At 40.0% G+C, this 20,162-nt stretch overlaps 2 protein-coding genes across 13 annotated transcripts in view; both read left to right on the top strand.

Annotated features, from left to right (window-relative positions):
* Positions 1–3,522: 3,522 nt before the first annotated feature.
* LOC131696520 (claudin-16-like) lies at positions 3,523–9,718 on the top strand. 6 transcript variants are annotated; one of them, XM_058993047.1, is made up of 5 exons: positions 3,523–3,671; positions 7,808–7,934; positions 8,540–8,701; positions 8,954–9,018; positions 9,155–9,711. In XM_058993047.1, the coding sequence occupies exons 2-5, from the start codon at positions 7,829–7,831 to the stop codon at positions 9,347–9,349; spliced, it is 528 nt and encodes a 175-aa protein (XP_058849030.1). In that variant the 5' UTR covers positions 3,523–3,671; positions 7,808–7,828; the 3' UTR covers positions 9,350–9,711. The 6 variants fall into 6 exon arrangements, 4 of the variants coding, with proteins under 4 accessions (XP_058849030.1, XP_058849029.1, XP_058849031.1 ...); XM_058993048.1 differs by lacking the exon at positions 3,523–3,671 and adding an exon at positions 4,453–4,695; XR_009307840.1 differs by lacking the exon at positions 3,523–3,671 and adding an exon at positions 4,722–6,963 and having other exon boundaries at positions 9,155–9,712.
* Positions 9,719–11,066: 1,348 nt separating this feature from the next.
* LOC117425776 (espin) overlaps positions 11,067–20,162 on the top strand; it is a 42,506-nt gene continuing 33,410 nt past the window's right edge. For 5 of the 7 annotated variants that reach the window (XM_058993044.1, XM_058993043.1, XM_058993039.1 and 2 more), the window contains exons 1-2: positions 11,068–12,308; positions 15,456–15,649. In XM_058993044.1, the coding sequence (XP_058849027.1) occupies positions 12,015–12,308; positions 15,456–15,649 (488 nt within the window). In that variant the 5' untranslated portion in view covers positions 11,068–12,014. Of the gene's footprint in view, positions 12,309–15,455; positions 15,650–20,162 lie in introns of all 7 variants that reach the window. The other 2 variants (XM_058993042.1, XM_058993040.1) reach the window with 1 other exon arrangement.

Below are 20,162 nucleotides of genomic sequence, written 5' to 3'. Positions count from 1 at the left end.
CATCGTTAAACAGACAAATCGATGCGATCGTTTGGTGCCTCCGATTAGCCCATAAAGATGTCGTCTTCCATGTTTTATATAATATATAGATGTGTCATCTTTCCTACATATTCGAAATGTATGAAAGTCATAATATATGTAGACCATATATAGATTTTAGGGCGTCCCCTGTTACGCACACAAGACAATGAATCGCAACATATCAGAAATGCACTTAACATATGCCTTGTTTCAGCGGTGTTTCATATGCCTTGTTTCAGCGGTGTTTCATATGCCTTGTTTCACACAGCGGTGTTTCATATGCCTTGTTTCACACAGCGGTGTTTCATATGCCTTGTTTCACACAGCGGTGTTTCATATGCCTTGTTTCACACAGCGGTGTTTCATATGCCTTGTTTCACACAGCGGTGTTTCATATGCCTTGTTTCAGCGGTGTTTCATATGCCTTGTTTCACACAGCGGTGTTTCATATGCCTTGTTTCACACAGCGGTGTTTCATATGCCTTGTTTCACACAGCGGTGTTTCATATGCCTTGTTTCACACAGCGGTGTTTCATATGCCTTGTTTCACACAGCGGTGTTTCATATGCCTTGTTTCACACAGCGGTGTTTCATATGCCTTGTTTCAGCGGTGTTTCATATGCCTTGTTTCACACAGCGGTGTTTCATATGCCTTGTTTCACACAGCGGTGTTTCATATGCCTTGTTTCAGCGGTGTTTCATATGCCTTGTTTCACACAGCGGTGTTTCATATGCCTTGTTTCACACAGCGGTGTTTCATATGCCTTGTTTCACACAGCGGTGTTTCATATGCCTTGTTTCAGCGGTGTTTCATATGCCTTGTTTCACACAGCGGTGTTTCATATGCCTTGTTTCACACAGCGGTGTTTCATATGCCTTGTTTCAGCGGTGTTTCATATGCCTTGTTTCACACAGCGGTGTTTCATATGCCTTGTTTCACACAGCGGTGTTTCATATGCCTTGTTTCACACAGCGGTGTTTCATATGCCTTGTTTCACACAGCGGTGTTTCATATGCCTTGTTTCACACAGCGGTGTTTCATATGCCTTGTTTCACACAGCGGTGTTTCATATGCCTTGTTTCACACAGCGGTGTTTCATATGTTCGCTTTAGATATGTTTGGTGCAGTAGTCAAACATTTTGACTGTTTCTACTATTAGCCTCCGACAAATATGTAGACACTTCGCCCTTGTAAGCAAGACACATGGAAACCCCGTAACGCAACCTGCATTAAATATACAAGTCAAAGCTTGTATTCATTTCAATCACATATTTCCAACCACTATAAGCAACCCGTAAGAATAAAAGTTACCGTAATGTCAACACTAATGAACTACTACTACTGTTACTAATACTAATACTACTACTCTCTATTATCGCCGTACTGAAATGCTATGCAAGTAAAGGGTAGTGTAGTCTATATTGTAACAAACGAATACCCCTCACGGCTTTAATTCAACAGAAAACACGCGAATAAAGTGTTCTGTACACTGCTGGCCTTGGTGCTGGACATGTATGACGCGCCAAACGTTTAATAATAATAATAATAATAATAATAATAATAATAATAATAATAATAATAATAATAATAATAATAACAACAACCCATTAGGAACATGAACCCGATTTCTAGATGTTTTAAAGGACACGCGTATTGCGTTAGTTAGTTACACTGGAAAAGGACGCTTGGTTATTTCAACCATTGTCTCTGCTGTTGTGTAGCAACGCCGCTAAAGGCGCGTCTTTTAAATCGAGCGTGTGCATCCTCGTGCTCTATGTGAAGCCTCCTCGGTGTGTGTGGCTTTGAGCAAATACAAGGCACGAGAACGGCACGAGCCAAGTAGACAAATGACCAGATGGCAGCGGCTCGAGTTGTAATAGCAGAACAGTTTGCAAACACCTGCTGGAATCGTGCGTTTCAGCTAACTCGGGAAATTCAAAACAAAGATACATTTACTTTTGTAAAAAAAAAAAAAAAAAAAAAAACTTCACTAGTTATTACAGCAGTGTAACCATTTACTAAAACATTCAGAAGATTTAGACAGCTATCGCCCAAACGGTGTAACAAAACATAATCTTATTTAATATTCACCGGAGGTTGAAATGCGATATTGTTATTCTAATATTCTGATTCCGATGTTAATAAAAAAAAATCCCTAATTGTATTCTTCTTTAAAAAAAGAAAAATGTCACCCAAGCTAACAACCAAGCGCCATCGAAAAACACCAGGATATTAAGAACAATGTGTGTGTGTGTGTGTATATATATATATATATAAATCTGTGTCACACACTGCATTAAAATCCTACCCAAGCCGAAACCCAAGCTAAATGAAGTCTGCATCTGGTCACAGAACTGCAAAACAAAGGGGGGATGTTTTCTAAATTAAAATGAGTATTTTATAGCGTCACAAGGTTTGCACGCTAGGTGGTTAACCTTCGCAGAAGCAGACAGACACACATATCCTGGACATCACTGCTTCGTCTTTTGTTGTGTATATAGGGTAACACAATACACAGACAGCAGGGAGTGGAGCTGATTGCATTGACATTATCGTCAGACTTATATTTGATTTATACAGTCAACTACTACAAGCACAGCCTTCATGGTGACCGGAGCGGTATAAATACATCTCTAAACGCTGTAGTTGTTTGTAATGGTGTTTGCATTATACAGTTTCATAGGAAATGACCAGTTCTTGGAAGACTTCTTTTTAGTAGCCTGCAAAGTTTTTAAACGCTTCCAGCATCGTATACGAAACCTTCGTTTGTGCGGGCTCCTCACCCTAACGCAAGGCAGGAGAACAACACAAGCCAACCTACACCAACTGCTTCCTCCCGAGTTCCAATCGAGACACTTGTTTGAAATGCTTTCTGAACATTTAAAAATAAATCCACAAACACACACACGCACACACACATATATATCAAGGGGTTTTAGATGACCTAATATTCTGAACATTGTTCTTCATACTCACAAATATGACGCAATTGTTTTAAAATTATTGCACTTAATTTGTTTAAATGCTGCCAAAGAAAGCAACCAATAAGTGTGTTCAAATAAAAGACGTGCCTACAGAAATTCAAGAAACATATCATTTCACTAGGGATTTCATCGGCACACGCTTCCGAAGACTAAAGATAAAATTAAACATTATCAAATAATAAGGGCTCGATGCATTCATGTATTTAATTTATTTTAAATGTTTTATTTTCTGATAGAATCATCATGCAAATTGACCAATAAGTGATTAAAGGATCGTGCCTACGTTGTTGTCAAAGCATTTATAAAACAATAATAAATGAAAAAGTATATTTATATATCATTACCTCCAAAAAGCCCTCATATGTTTTATTTAAAAAAAAAAACTTACAGCAAGTAACAGACAGCAACGAACTCTACTTGACAGCCAATCCGCGAAACGTACGAGCTGTGTCCCCGCCCACTTTTGTCAGCAAGCCAGTGACATGGAAGTGAGAAGAGCAGAAAGAGTCTCTGCAGAACGAGCAGCCGGAACCCTCGTCTCTCTCCTGCTTCTCTCTCTCGTGTCAGAGTTCTCAGCTCTCCGAGGCAGATACACAGAATCACGAATTCACAAACCACGCGCAGGTAACCGTAGATAGAAAACAAACATATTTGTCTTTTTGAAGGTGAGTTATTATTATAATTATTATTATTTAAATCATTGTATTAAATACATAGTTTAGCGACTTGTATAGATCATTTGCACAGTGGCATGTAATGCATCTTATTTCGGTCTAATAAAAACCATAGGGTCGCACATGAGGATGCAATAATCAAATGCATTATTAATGATTTTAAATAAATCAAGTCTTGAAGATTCACGCACACATATTATGCAACAGATTATAAACACATTTTAGTATTTATAGACTTTATACCTGAATATTTAAATGTATTTATAATCGGCTCCATAAACGTATTTAATTAATAATAATAATAATAATAATAATAATAATAATAATAATAATAATAATAATAATAATAATAATTACAAGTAATTTGCTGCATGTATCTTCCTGTAATCAGCCTGTAAACTGATGCGTTTCTGGGCCCCTAACTGGCAGTGCTGCGCGCTCGACTGTTAGTAATGAGCGGCACGCGACCCAGGCCACTCACCAGAGGAGGCAGATGGGCCGCCAGAAACGAGCGCAGCTGCACGGCATGTAGAGGCATTGCTGCTCTCGGAAACCCGGACTGAAGGAATTTAGGAACGCGTCTAGAATACCGGTACCCCAATTGAAAAATAAAAAAAGAATGTCGTATTCACAATATGGAATTAGCAAATTGCTTCTTCATTTTGTATTGTTTTTTGTCAATTTGTATGATGGTTTATTTACTAGACTGAAAATCTAAAGAAAATAAGTAGGTTACTCAAGACACGTATAACAAATAAATGCTTAAATATATAATGAGCAATTCTGATACACTAATAACCAAGAAGACTTTCACCTGTGCGAAGTATCGTACTCCCCCCGTGACTGCAGAACATGGGGAGGCCGCGAGAGAAGTGTTTCAGCACCTTGGACAGAAGCCACGAGTCTTCTTGCGGCGTGAGCGCTCACAACATCCAGCGAACATCTCAACACAGCACCGCCAGTGTCAATTTCTGCTTTCTTGTGTTATCCACGTTGTTATACTTCCTCAATTCAGGTAAAGTCCTTCACATTACATTTTTGACGGTCCTTTCTATGACGTTTGTAATTATTTTGAACGGTTCTTATTGAAAACGTAACTATTATTATTATTATTATTATTATTATTATTATTATTATTATTATTATTATTATTATTATTATTAGGGGCTGGTCTTTAGTTCCAATTACCTGCCATAGAGATTAGTAATGTTAGGCCAGATCAGCCGAAGTGTCTTTTTATGAGTGTGCGATAGCGCCACCTGGTGGAGTCTGAGATGAGAACCACTTCCAAAGATTACAAACACCACGACAAGGCAGGGGAAAGTCAACAGACACGTGGGCACGGGACACGAACTTGAGTTGTTCTTTATGGTGGCTGTGCCATCATGGGTTTAATAATAATTGAAATCAAAATCGAAAAACGCCATACTCGTTATTATTACGTAAAGTGTATTATAACAGCATTTGCTATAACGCCGGGAAACGTGAGCTTGGTTTGAATTGGACCGGCCGTCACGGCAGATGTTTTAACACAATGGGGTTTGATTTTGAACCGATCTCGCGGTGTCATTACAATACATTTGAATAACTGCCACCACGCTTCTGGCACGTGGGACTGACAACCCCCAACACAAGCGATTAGAAAGTTCCAGATTGAATATTATAGTCAAGCCCTTTTAGTAGGGCAGAGGTCATCCACGGGTCACCGAATCAACTCAGTTAGCTGTGACAACGGAAGCGAACGCAAGGACGATTCCCATGCCATGCGATGCGAATCTTTATTGCATTGAGAAATATGGTGCCGTATGTGGTTATTTAAGTTATTTAAATTAGGGTTTTATTTTATTATTGTTTTGACTGCTGTTTGTAACAAATTAAATACTGCAGTGCTTTAGATTATTAAGAAAAGCCACCATCTTTTCCTCGGTGTGGAATTCAAACAGCAGTTAAGTTGTTGGTCCTTGGGGACAGGCGTCCACGTTCCCACGATCATGCGTCCAATATGGGTCGTGTCTGTTTGAATAGACTGAATGGGCTGATTGTTAAGGAGCTGTGGCTGGGGACCATGCACGCGTCGGGCACGAGACGGCGCTAACCACGGGGGACCCCCACGCCCCTGAACAGCTCGCTCGAGCAGAAGACGAAGAAGCGGATACCGATCTGTCTCGCCGCGACCTTTAATAGACCCGCTCTGTTCTTAATGGGATTCTGCATGGAATTGATATACTTAACAGAATGCGGGACTGGTTAAACACGCATAAAGGGAACGCCGTGGTGAAAGAAAGGGCGTGCAAAAGGGAAACGTCTCCGGATAGATACAGTATTAATTAAAGCGAGACCGCGGCGTGGCTTATCTGATGGCTTGAGAGTGTGACAGGAGGGAATGTCCTTTTGTGTGGAGTTAGTTGTATCATTTTACAGTAAAAATAATAATTAAAAAAGTGATAAAAGGCCAAAACTTACTCTAAACCGGCCTGTTTTCTACACAGATCCCTATTCGACTCTCGAAAATCCCACTTTATGATTTATTTGAGTTGTTTGAGAATATTCATTGGAAGCACACATACATGTTACCAAATTAAACAGGGCAGTGTGAAGGACGCACTAAGATGTGTTTGAAGTCTGTTGCACAATGCTTAGTCAGTCCTACACACGTGGTAATAAACAGGACCGCTCCTTGCTGAGTGTGCTTATTGACTCCCTGCACCCCGTGTTCTCCTAACCTTGAATATCCAATCTCGGCGCTCTTCCGTTTGCAGTATTGTTTGAAACTGCAATGGTAAGTGATATGCAATTAGCAAGACCCGCTTTATAAATAGGTGTATTATTTTTCTTTTTGCTTGAGGATATATATGGTTTATTTGCAATCGTAGGCTACAGTAGACATGTTTTCTGAGATATTTTTTACTTGATCTGCCCAAACTTTTTTCTCAGTTTGTTGTTCATGGTTAGACATGAAATAAAAAAACAAAAGCCTATGAAATGTGTCCTTGCTTGCCACCATGTGGTGGGACATACTTACTACATATAACAGAAACTAGACCATACCAACGAAACATTTACACCCAGTGTTAAATGTATAGGTTTCTTTAGGTTTGAAAGAAAGAAAGGAAACTGACAACCCGACAGAACTAGCAAGATACAACTAAGCTGCATGCTTGCATATTATTTGAAGCTTTGGAATATCGAACACTTTATATGGAACCACCTGTGGTAAGAACGGTTCTTCATAGAACTCGAACAAAATAAGGGCGTGTCTTTTTAGAACGCTCCGAGCCCGCAGGTAAGGTATTTTCGTAGAATAATGTTTACAATAGTCCGGACACGGTGTGTTGTTGTTATGCGGACATTCAGTGATCTTCTGCTTCGGCTGAAACTTTAAAACCAAGAGAGCGACACTCTTGGCTTTCAGAAGGTATTGGTTCCGCTTGACATTTTGAGAATAAAGCCAGCTGCAAAAAAAAAACAACAACATTTAATTGGAGGTTTTTGAGGTGTGTCTTAAATATTTTTTGGAAATATCACATTCTAGATTGTTAATCAAATCTAAATATTTTGTAACGTTTTGCATATATGTTTTATTTTTTTTATTATTATTTATTATTGTATTCAAACAACTACCTAGAATGAGTGAGTCGTGCTGGGAGGCAAATGTCAAGTCATTTTGGTTCACTGTGCCGTTTTAATCGTTACTGAGCATCGGAATGTAGACTTAAAACATTCTATACTGGGACACCAGACTGTGCTACACGGCAGACGGAACTGGACTTTCGAGCAGTATCGATTTCTATAGCTTAATTCACGCGCGGGCCTTTCACAGCAATGGGCTGTGAGTTGAATCTCCTGTCTGTTATTTGCGGCGCTTTTGCTGTTGGCGGCACGATTGCCTCTCTCTACACTGATTGCTGGCAGGTGAGTGGCAAGTCATTCAATTCTAGGTTTAGAATTACAAAATGCTTTTTTTATTTTTAAATACTGAAACTGTGCAAACAGCTACGATACACCTACACGTTTACCCGGCATTGTCGGGGCCAGTGTTCAAACTGCGCGATATGTTATAGCTACTCATACAACGACATTACAATGTATGCCCTTGTGGTGTAGCTCCGGTTTCGCTTTCTTTCTAGATAAACAGCAAAGGGTCGGTGATGCTGAGTATCCGCTGCCGGGGTCTCTGGAGAGAATGTGTGTGGGACAAGTTTGTTAAAATATGGACATGCGACATTTTCAGTTCTTATCTGAACCCTCACCCAGGTATGCAATAACAGAAATGCATGCACCGTGTTAATTGTAAACCCACCGGAGAAAGGAGGGGGATACAGAAATTCAATTAAAACATTGTTTTAACCACTAATCAGACATCATGTACAGTGCCAATGTACAAGGAGTCTGCCTGACATTCATTATGTTAAGCGAGAATCGAAACGCCAGTGCACGCCATTGGAGATTTGGTCCAGGCTGCAGCCCAAACCCCAGAACTTTCATCCACCAATCAGAAAGCTCCACTGGGTTCTATCATTTAACTAATACATCGGGAGCAAGACTGTTTTAAATTGCTTGAATCTGTAGATTGCATAAAAACACGTGTTCAAATGAACAGTTATGAGTTTGCAATGCAATGCATGTTTTTTGTTAATAGTCTAATTTATTCAAATTGAATTTGACTTCAGTGCCATAAAGAATAATACAATTTCCAGCCACCAAGTGGCGCTATGCAACAAGTAACATCCATATAGAAAACATGAAGTGACGTTTTAGTAAACATTTTCAAATACGTTTTGAAAGTCACAGTATGCATCAGATTTAATGCATAAGGCTGGACCTTCTACATTCTCTTTATCATCCCCCACACTTTTTAGCAACCATAGTGGTCACGAGATCTCTGATGATCACCTCCAGCATTGCGAGTGTGGCTGCATTCTTGTGCCTGCTTCTAGGATTCAGACACTTCCACTACTGTAAAGATGCGATGAGGAGGAGGCAGCTGCAGAGACTGGCTGCTGCATTGTATTTCCTAGTAGGTGAGTTATAAGTAGGGGGAATAGGCTGATTTCAAGATGTCTAGTTCTGGTGTTCTGTAGAAGAGAGGTTTTTTTTAGAACGTTAACAAATCAAGGGTTCCAGACTAGAACTCCCACATGGTTCTATAAAGCACCCATTGCAAATTTTACTACAAATGTTAGCATTTTTTTTACAACGAAGAGATTAATCGTTTATCTTCCAGTTATTATTCTTAACCTTATTGTTTGTTTTTATTATCATTTGTATTTCAGGAGTGTTTTCTACTGGTGCCATTATTAGATACTGTGTGTATGTTTACTATATTCACCAATATGAGGTAAATGCTGCTTTCATTTATTATTATTGATGTATTTCTATACAGTAAATGTCATTATTTTGCATGCATGGCTACACACAAGCGTGTGAGAAGGTTTTTGTTTTTTTACAGCCAGTATATTGCTTCTTTTTACCAGGTCTCCCTAAAAATCCCAGGCTTCCCCGGTTTTGAATATGGTTACTCATTGTGGACGGCGGTCGGTGCAACATTAGGTGCTCTCTCGTCTGCCGTTATCTCAACCTATGAAAGCTGCTGCAAGAAGATAAAGAATGAAGACGGGACAAAGGAGGGTCCGTCTCAAGCTAAACAGACCATCAGCACATATGTTTAACACCCCCAGCCCCACTTTAACCAATTGGATGTGTTTCTTTAAGCCTGGATAAGAACCCTTGAGATCATGTTTGTTGCTGTATAAATAGGTGTTGGGCTTGTTTTCCCATATATATTCAGTATACTGTGGTGTTTGTCAATCAAATAAAATGATGATGTAATATCTGTGTTACTCTAAAAGGGGAATGTGAAACTGTAGCTGCAGGTAGCAACAGAGCAAAGCAATCTGTCTGTCTGTCTCATAAAGACTGCATAGCGACCTCTCTCTTATATAGATTGCAAAGCGATCTGTCTGTCTGTCTCATAAAGACTGCAAAGCGATCTGTCTGTTTGCCTCTCTTATAAAGACTGCAAAGCGATCGGTCTGTTTGCCTTTCATAAAGACTGCAAAGCGATCTGTCTGTCTGTCTCTCATAAAGACTGCAAAGCGATCTGTCTGTTTGCCTCTCTTATAAAGACTGCAAAGCGATCTGTCTGTCTCTTATAAAGACTGCAAAGCCATCTCTCTCATAAAGACTGCAAAGCGATCTGTCTGCCTGTCTCTCTCATAAAGACTGCAAAGCGATCGGTCTGTCTGCCTCTCTTATAAAGTTTGCTCTCTGTTTGTAATAAATATAATTTGATGAACCTGACCTACAGAAGCATACTGCCAAATATCTGAACACCAGTTGCAGCAGCAACGGTCATTCAAAATGATCTAGACAGCATTCAGAACTGGGCAGACGCATGGCAAATGACATTTTATAGAGAAAAGTATAAGGTACTGCACGCAGGCAATAAAAATGTGCATTATAAATATCATATGGTAGATATTGAAATTGAAGAAGGAATCTATGAAAATGACTTAGGAGTTTATGTTGACTCAGAAATGTCTTCATCTCGACAATGTGGGGAAACTATAAAAAAGGCCAACAAGATGCTCGGATATATAGTGAAAAGTGTTGAATTTAAATCAAGGGAAGTAATGTTAAAACTTTACAATGCATTAGTAAGACCTCATCTAGAATATTGTGTTCAGTTCTGGTCACCTCGCTACAAAAAGGATATTGCTGCTCGAGAAAGAATGCAAAGAAGAGTGACCAGAATTCTTCCGGGTTTAAAAGGCATGACATATGCAGACAGGCTAAAATAATTTAATATATTCAGTCTTGAACAAAGAAGATTATGAGACGATCTGTTTCAAGCATTCAGAATTCTAAAAGGTATTGACAATGTCGACCCAAAGGATTTTTTCGACCTGAAAAAAAACAAGAACCAGGGGTCACAAATGGAGATTAGATAAAGGGGCATTGAAAACAGAAAATAGGAGGCAGAATTGTGGGAGTCTGGAACCAACTGCCGAGTAATGTTGTTGAAGCTGACACCCTGGGTTCCTTCAAGAAGCTGCTTGATGAGATTCTGGGATCAATAAGCTACTAACAACCAAACGAGCAAGATGGGCAGAATGGCCTCCACTCGTTTGTAAACTTTCTTATGTTCTTATGTTCTTATCCCACACCTACACCTTTTCTGTGTTCACTTAGTATCCAGATACATATAAACATGTTCAGTGATGTCAAGCATCCAGACTATGTTATAAATGCTGCACGCATCTTCTAATTGGGAATAGTTAAACATGTAGGTCTCAGTGTCTCAGTCAAAAGATCCACTTTAGGCATTGCACTGCTCCTTTAAGACCTGAGCCGACTCAAAGTGGCCAAGTGTTTCAGCAGCTGAAGTGATCCTCCCCCTTTACGGATTATTCAACAAGTGACCAGACCTATTATGTCATCGGAAGCAACAGGAGGTCTAACAGAGATCTAAAGGGAGGGATTAACTTGTTTTAATGCACTGCAAAAAAAGAGCCCGTTGTGTGCCTACTGTTTACTTCTAGAAACAAATGCTGTGAAATAGCGGTGCCGAGGGAAAGCAAGCTGTGCAGAGGATTGCAATTTCAGCGTGAATCTCCTGGTCCCGACACGAACTCAAAACAGAAGCATGGACATTCCTGGCAAATGGAGAGTTTGACGTTATTGTGACAAGTCACTGCCCAAGAGAAGAAGACACATTTCCAGGGAAGGACACTGTCGGCTTTATCTTTTTTTTTTACTAGTATTCCTCTACACTATCTCTTTTTTAAAAACTTTTTGTAATATAGACAGGATTTTTTTTAACGCAATTTTGGAAATGGGGGACAAAAATATTAACTTATTTGTAGATTGTAGTTAAGACCTCAAATAAGTTATTAATCTGCCGCGGATATAATTAACCAGGTGTCAGATAACATTATTATAAAGCTTTGACGTTAGAAAATAACAATGTCGGGATGTGGGGACAATATTGATGTAACTTCAATGAATTTGATAGTACAAAGAAGCAAATACAATATTGCACGTTCAGTAGAAAACTAATAATAATAATAATAATAATAATAATAATAATAATAATAATAATAATAATAATAATATTACTATATATAATAATATTATATTGTATTACTTGTATTGTAACACTTGAAATGTATTTGCTTACGATTGTAAGTCGCCCAGGATAAGGGCGTCTGCTAATAAATAAATAATAATAATAATATCCACAGGACATTACGGTGTTGGGTACTGAAGCCTGGGGACGGCTCATGCATGCTGAATTGCAATACCCAAGCAGTCTAGAAAGACGACAGTGGCAGTATGGTGACGGAACGGACTCTGCTTGCCGCAAGACAGGGCGACGTGGACACCTTAAAAGTGTTGTTTGCTGAGAAGGTCCTGCACGCCGGCATCAAGGACACGCTCGGGGCTTCCCCGGTGCACCACGCCGCGCGAGCCGGGAAGCTCACCTGTCTCCGTTACCTGGTGGAGGATGCGGGTCTGCCCGGGAACAACCACGCCAGGAACGGAGCGAGCCCGGCGCACGACGCCGCTGCCACCGGCAACCTAGCATGCCTTCAGTGGCTTGTCACCCATGGAGGTTGTGGAACGGAGGTAAATAATTTATTTATAAATAATTCATAAATAAAACGGTTTTATTGCAGACCACTGTTGCTGCACATTCTTAGGACATACTTGGATAAGTCTCCCTGAGCGTCCTTAATATATACAGTATATATATATATATATATATATATATATATATATATATAATGGTTCCCTAATTTATTCTTCTTCTTCTTCTTCTTCTTCTTCTTCTTCTTCTTCTTCTTCTTCTTCTTCTTCTTCTTCTTCTTCTTCTTCTTCTTCTTCTTCTTCTTCTTCTTCTTCTTCTTATTATTATTATTATTATTATTATTATTATTATTATTATTATTATTATTATTTTGATTTCTGGTTTGGAAGTGTATGTGAATAGTATTTCATTGAATTAACAGAGGAGGATGTACTGGGGTCACCCAGACACAGGGAGGACCTGATCTCCTGGCTCCAAGCCTTCAGACCAAGACTTTATACTGTCAAAGGCAGCCTTCGCTTGTTCGTTTGGGGGGCCTGGTCAGTTAGGAACCCCCCTTCTAAAGATGTGCATTTGTTTACCTGCTGTTCTAATTATAGTCAATTACGATAGTATTTTTTTTTTTACGCCAACCGGAGATAGGCACAGATTCCAAAAAAGTAGGTTAGTTCTGAACAATCGTTTAAGTTCTCTTGTCCGTCTTTAAAAAAAAAAAATTCCCAGCCTTAAAAAAACGAAACTGCATGCCTCCTCTGGACCTTGCACGCCTTAGATTATCTTAGATTTGCAATTGCGTATTTGTGGAGACATGACCCTGATACTAACTGACAAAGCATTTGCATGCAGGTCACAGAGCTGCTGATTCCTGCTTCAGAGGAATTCTACAGCAAACATTGCTGGCTTAAGCTGTAAATGATATAGCCAGTAATAAAACAACAACAAAACAACGTATTGGTGCCGCAATGGGTTGGCCAACCTGGGTTGAGATAACAAATGTGCCTGATGCTTTAAGAGTGTTAAATGCATTACAGGGGATCTGAAAGGGAGGCTATATATAGACAAGGAGATTAGGCAGACATAATAGCACACTGAGGGCAAAGAAGTAAGATAATGGGTAACAGAGTAAGGCATGGCATGTAAGGGTATCAGTGCTTTTACTGTTATTATTATTATTATTTGTTTATTTAGCAGACGCCTTTATCCAAGGCGACTTACAGAGACTAGGGTGTGTGAACTATGCATCAGCTTCAGAGTCACTTACAACTACGTCTCACCTGAAAGACGGAGCACAAGGAGGTTAAGTGACTTGCTCAGGATCACACAGTGAGTCAGTGGCTGAGCTGGGATTTGAACTGGGGACCTCCTGGTTACAAGCCCGTTTCTTTAACCACTGGACCACACAGCCCCCAATCCATCACCTCCTTCTGTTCCATCAGCCACTCCCACTGTCACCTCTCTGCTGCTCTAAATGGTTTTATTGTTTTATTCTCTCGTTACGATTACAAAGGTTGCTAAAGCGCTGAGCTCTTTGGTCGGTGTGCAGTGTTGTCACAACAGACAATTCAGAGGGGGATAAAAAAGCATGACACAGATCTGCTTGTAGAAAATCCATGTTTGGATAAATAGGAAATATCAGTTTGCACTGTTTGCTCAATGTGATGTACCGGCCACTGTGTTGTTAAGTGTTATTATATATAAGAAGTGAATAAAATGTTGCTGCTCATTGCTCAGAGTTGTGGTTTATCTGAAGACTGTGTTGTTGTGGAATCTTTATAAAGACTGTCGTACATGTTTCCGCTAATGCAGCCACATCTACGCAGTGTTGAACAAAAAAAAGAGATTCTAACTACAGGCTGGCATGGACTTGCTTGGCTTGGAATGGATCACAGAATGTAAGGCATAAGTGGGTGGAGTTCTTGGCTAAAATAATACAGAAAACTCTCTCTCTTTCTGTATATATAAATATTATTATTTATTTCTTAGCAGACGCCCTTATCCAGGGCGACTTACAATTGTTACAAGATATCACATTATTTTTTTACATACAATTACCCATTTATACAGTTGGGTTTTTTACTGGGGCAATCTAGGTAAAGTACCTTGCTCAAGGGTACAGCAGCAGTGTCCTCCACCGGGGATTGAACCCACAACCCTCCGGTCAAGAGTCCAGAGCCCTAATCACTACTCCACATACTGTATATATAAGTTTAGTTTTTTCTGATGATTTTGCATCTGTCTACATTTTAACATTTGGGATTCCAAGCCTCCACCTTGAATTTAGATTAATAATTTGGTCTGCTAGCAGTCCCAACACCTGCTGTGTCACTCAGCCGTAAATCTAATTAAAGTGGCACGTGATTTAATTCTACCCGAATGTTAACAGGTCATCGTTAATAGCTGTTATTAAGAGCATCACTGAAAGCCATGTGGAGCACTCATTTCAGAGCCTGTAGCACAGTCACAGCACAGTAACTTGATACAATGCAAAAATATCCATCAGGATTTTACTGAGGAAGCCCAAAGCAAGCTTTTGTTTAGCCTTTGCATTCATCTGAATGCATTAGTGCAAAAAGTTCATAGTATTTACAATGCACAAAAAATAATGCATTTCAATATCTTTTCTAATATCGGGTTACTCTGCTATCTCAATTTCTGCAAATCCCCAAAAGTCTGAGATACAGAAATCACACAACTCTTTTGTTATGTACATCTTACAGCCAATGTGATGTGTCACATGGGTTCATCTCTTTCGCAAAACATTGCCTTATTAGGTCCTAATGAAGTGACCACACTCTGTAAATGTCCTGCGATAAATCTGATACCAATAATAATCCCTTTAATTGACCAGGTTCAGCTGTACAGTAGATTCTTACTAATCTGAACCCTGGTCATTTGTATTGACCTATAATCTAAACCATGCTGTCCTAATGAAATGCAGACTGGCAGCTGCTGTAGAAACCAAGCCTCAATATCATAATCCTATGAAGACACGTGTAAAACATTTACAATGCTATATGTTCATGTCTATATATGTCTATATGTTTTTGATTATAATTTGGAGTATAAAACCTGACATTTTTAGTATGGTACAGATTGCAGATTAAATCACCAATCTGAACAGGATCCAGGCTGGTTTGCATCACCAAACTGTTTTCATTTTGTTTTATTTTTGTTTCTGTTTGCAGGACCGAGACAGCTCCGGGGCCACCGTGCTTCACCTCGCGGCTCGGTTTGGCCACCATGAGATCACAGACTGGCTCCTGAAGGGCGGAGAAGGGGACCCCAGGGTAGCCACGGACACAGGAGCCCTTCCTGTCCACTACGCAGCGGCCAAAGGAGACCTCCCCTCGCTACGACTGCTTCTGGGGCACAGCCCGAGGTAAGGAAGGAAAGCGTGCTTGTGCAAAATATTTTAGTGCCAAAATATGGTCAGCAGAAAAGTTGCATTTGTAATGGCACAGTTTAATCTGTCACTCTCTGATGAAAGGCATGCTTCATTGGTAAATTGTTGATTTCTTTTGGGGCACACAAAGCTGCAAAATTAGTGGACAGCAATCCACGTCCCGATACCACCATATAATTTGGCACAATTGCTACTCCAGAGAGGCCAAGTTAGTTCATGCTGCCTTAGCAGAGCTTTGTGAGTTTCTCAGATTTAAAAACCAAGGTGTTAACCCTGTTAAAGGTGGTGTGCATCGCCCTGAAGAGTTGAGTTGCACTTATTTGAACATCACCCATGTCCATTCTTGTACAGACATTTTTGTAAATCCAAAATTGATGCAAATATTGAGAATCAGAATTTTGTTATTTTGCAAAACACGCCTGCAGTACATGGAACAATAACACAGGTTGGTCATTTTTTTGTTTTAAATAAGCCTTTTGCAGATCAGATCCTTGTAGGTACTGTTGTGTGCCCTCTGTGTATGTAATCTGGGAAAAATGTAATGGAATACGGAACAAAACTAAATACACATGACCTTATTCAAGAACTAGGTCTTATCAACCAATCCCACATGCATTTAACAAACAGAAAGCGTGTTAGATTCTTTAGAACATCTAATTAGCTTTGTTGGCCAAATAGCGTTGATACACTAATCAGCTGTTACTGCAGAAGTACAGTACATGGGAATTTTTTTGATAAGAACTATCAGAGAAAATATACTGATTACACAGTAAAAGTAATATATGAGTTTAGTTAACACTGTCCACCCACGTATCACACCTTTTTTTTCTTTTGTATTGACAGCATGCAGGAGTTAATCCCTTATTCATGGATCCTCAAACACCATCTGGTTAAAATATTATTATTCCAATAGCTAGCCAATCAAATCACAGCTCACCCAGAAGTGATCAGCCTGGAATGACATGTGTTGAACACAATTCTTCCTTTACTGCGTGTATTTTGGTTCAAATAAAACTCCTATTCTTGTATAATGAACTATGAAAATCCAGCACAGGTCAAGTTCCAGGTACACAGTTATTATATCTATATCTTATATCTATATCTATATCTATTAAGTAATCTGCAGGGTCACAATGTTAACACTCTTTTTTGTTATTTTTACGATGTGTCTAAAAATGAACTGCAATCTCACTGCGACCTGCAGGATTATTACATAGGTAACAATCAGTGACACAGAGGAAAAAAGACAGCAGGATTTAGCCTTCAAGCGGTAAAGGAGATTGAACTGTCACTCTGGGGTTAGGAAGCTCTAGATCTTTACACAGCAATAAGAGCAGTATGATGTCTCACTGTCAGCCTGAGGCTGTGGCACCAGGTCCTCGCTGGTGTCAAGTCCAGGCAGCAGGGGGATGAATCTCAGCCTCTGGACAGAGTTATTGCCCTCCCCCCTCCTTCGTGGAAGTGGTGCTATCGCTCGGAGTCCTGCAGGGTTATTGCGTGTACTGATAACACTGGGCCCTTTGTTCCCAGCCATAGTTATGTAAATAGGCTGGTGAGCCTGAATATAAAGGGCTGTGTGGGCTTGTGATTTCTCTAAGGGGGGCCCTGGTGGCCCCTTCTGTAGTGGCTGCGTGAAGACAGGGGGTTATTAGGAGGCCCCTGGCTTTTTCAAAAAAGGGTCGTAGAATATATGTTTTAAGACTGATGAACAGGAAACCCCAACCCTCCCTTTCTCTTTCTGACTTTTCAAGCAAGGGTGTCGGAAGGCCTGCAATACCTTTCTTATTTTGACTAGTTAAAAACAATTGTATCAAAAGAAGTCTAGTAGTAAAGGGGCTTTATGAATGGGCTATACAGATGTGCACCTGTATCACTTACAACTACGTCTCACCCGAAAGACGGAGCACAAGGAGGTTAAGTGACTTGCTCAAGGTCACACAATGAGTCAGTGGCTGAGGTGGGATTTGAACCGGGGACCTCCTGGTTACAAGCCCGTTTCTTTAACCACTGGACCACACAGCCTCCTATGGATATATATGGATTCTCTGGCTTGCCATTCCTGTTTACTGGCGTGCTGGTTATCTGTCTTCTTTACTAAAAAAAAACCTCATTAATTATTTAGTGATTAGCCCCGTGTGCCTTGTGCTAGCTGTGTAAATGTGGAGTTCAGTTACAGATCCTGTTACTGTGGCTCAGTCATTGAAGTACCCCCACGGGCTTCTGAGTCTCTTTATTTATATAAGGGCGGTGCTTGACTTCAAACTGGTGGCAGTTAAGTGCCCTGTTAAGAGCTTGCTAAACTTAAACAGTATTTATTTGTAGTTCTCAGGCTTTGACAACAGTTCTGCCAAGTGCATTATCTAATGGCTGTTTGCCCTGTTTGCAAAGCAACTTCAAAGAACAAACACATCATTTTTTTTTTAATCCAGCAATTCTAGGCTTTGATTGCCAGCAATTGTAGGCTTTAGAGCATTTGAGTACAGTTTGGACGTGATGTCATCTTCTGCACCGCGCCACTTGTTTAGAACGGATAGCACATTTTTTTAAAATGTTGTTATAGTTGCCGAACAAGCAGAATAGGAATAAGCTACACCTGCAATTCAGTGTTATGATGCCTCCAGTTTGTAGATCCAAGGTGATACAGACCTCATGAATGTTTAATGGGGCCTGGGAGTGCTTGATAGCAGGCCCTTTTAGACCGGTAGCATTGCTTACCCTCGTCGCTATGGTAACCTGTGCTAGCTAACCAGTTATAAAAACGAATGAGAGAAAACAAATACAGATGAATGGAAGGGAGCTGTCTGGTCTCTGCTGGTATTGTCTGATAACGGAAATACACAGCAGGGCCTGTCGCGGCACAGCTGAAATATGCCTTTACAGGCAGGCATTCTGTCAGCAGTCTGTTGGTTCTTCACTAAATATGTGAAAAAGATAAAGAATGATTCATTCTGAGAAATAGCAGCTGACATTGCAACACAAGGTGTCCACACCCTTATAAAAGTTTAAAGCATAGCAAAGTGCAATAAAGCAAAATGACAGCATGCTAAGGCACAGGTAAACATTGTAAAGCCCTGAGAGCTGTCGTAAAGTATATTTAAAAAAAAAAAAAAAAACATGTGGCAAACGATGGTAGACTATGGTATGACCATAGGAAAAGCAGGGGAAGACTGTGAAAATATACTGCGGTATAACTTTATAAGGGCAACACAGCCCCTTCCAAGCATAACTGAGTGTATGCAATTCTAGAAAGAACCTGTTATCTTATCTGAGTCTTTAGAAAGCACAATTTATCGCTGCACTGCCCTGATACTTTACAGATGGAAATCTAGACACGACTTGAACTTCTTAAGCAGTCGAGGTAGAAAAGTAATGCTTTCAGGCTGACGCGGTAAATACACCGGGCTGATATTAACTAAGTGCTTGCAGTGATAATAGAGGTTTATGCAGTTTGCATTTTTTGGCGTGCTTAAGGTATAGTTGTGCAACAGTCGAATGTTCCACAAAGCATCTATCTGGTAGTAAGTTGATAAGCACTTATAAAAGCCAGAGCAGGTCCTGTCATTGTTTTATAGTTTTATTTGTCCGATTATACGACTTGTACTTTGGATTCCTGACAGTGTTAAATTCCTTTCCGTGTGCCACTAACCGGCCTGTTTATTATATGCTCCCAGGAATTTTGCTGAAATGACAGGTGATTATATTAAAACGTGTCTATGCAGCTTTTCAGTCTGCAGAGATCTCTCAATGCACGCTGGCAAACAGAGTGACTTCTTGTCAGCTGATTTACTACCCAGCAATTCAAATAAGATTTATACAGAGGCTCCTGGAACAGAAGCCATGTCATTTTTCTAAAGAGGCCCTCCTCTGCTACCCCTGATAACAGCTGGACTGAAATCATTTACAGCTCTGCCTGTCATTGATGCTGATTGTACAACAAAACTGCCAGTGCTTTATGGGAGTAACTCTACAAGCAGTCATTTATTAACTTGGTCTTAAAATCTTTCCAGTAGTTACGTCAGCACTGAACATTTTGAAGCGTTAACGTGTTTTAAACCTCTGTGATTAGCATTCTACACATCAGTAGCACGCTACGGTTAAACCTGGCTAATGAACCAGAACTCACAAGGGAACTTTGTCAGGTTGTCCTGTTTGAAATGCTGGGAACTCATTTCTGTTTTCTAACAGTACCCTGTTCTGTATGGTAATATGCTGGTGGAACCCTGAGATATGGCATGAGATATGAGCCCCTCATAGGCTCTGCTGGGCTCTCCAGGCTGCTTGTTGTACTAATATCTGAATACCTGCACTGGTTCTCCCACCCCTAGGTGCAATTCTCATGAGTGGAAAGGCAGTTTGGTCTGGATATTTTTCTAGTCTAATTTTTTTCCCGGATACTCTGTCTGATCTGATCGGTTTTTCATTTCACAAATCGCACGTCTAGGTAATAACATGTTAAATCCAGTTTATTTTTTTAGAAACTGCATTCGCT

The sequence above is a fragment of the Acipenser ruthenus genome, chromosome 20, assembly GCF_902713425.1.
Source record: "Acipenser ruthenus chromosome 20, fAciRut3.2 maternal haplotype, whole genome shotgun sequence".
In the NCBI taxonomy this organism is placed as follows: domain Eukaryota; kingdom Metazoa; phylum Chordata; class Actinopteri; order Acipenseriformes; family Acipenseridae; genus Acipenser; species Acipenser ruthenus.
This window is presented reverse-complemented; position numbering and strand designations above follow the sequence as displayed.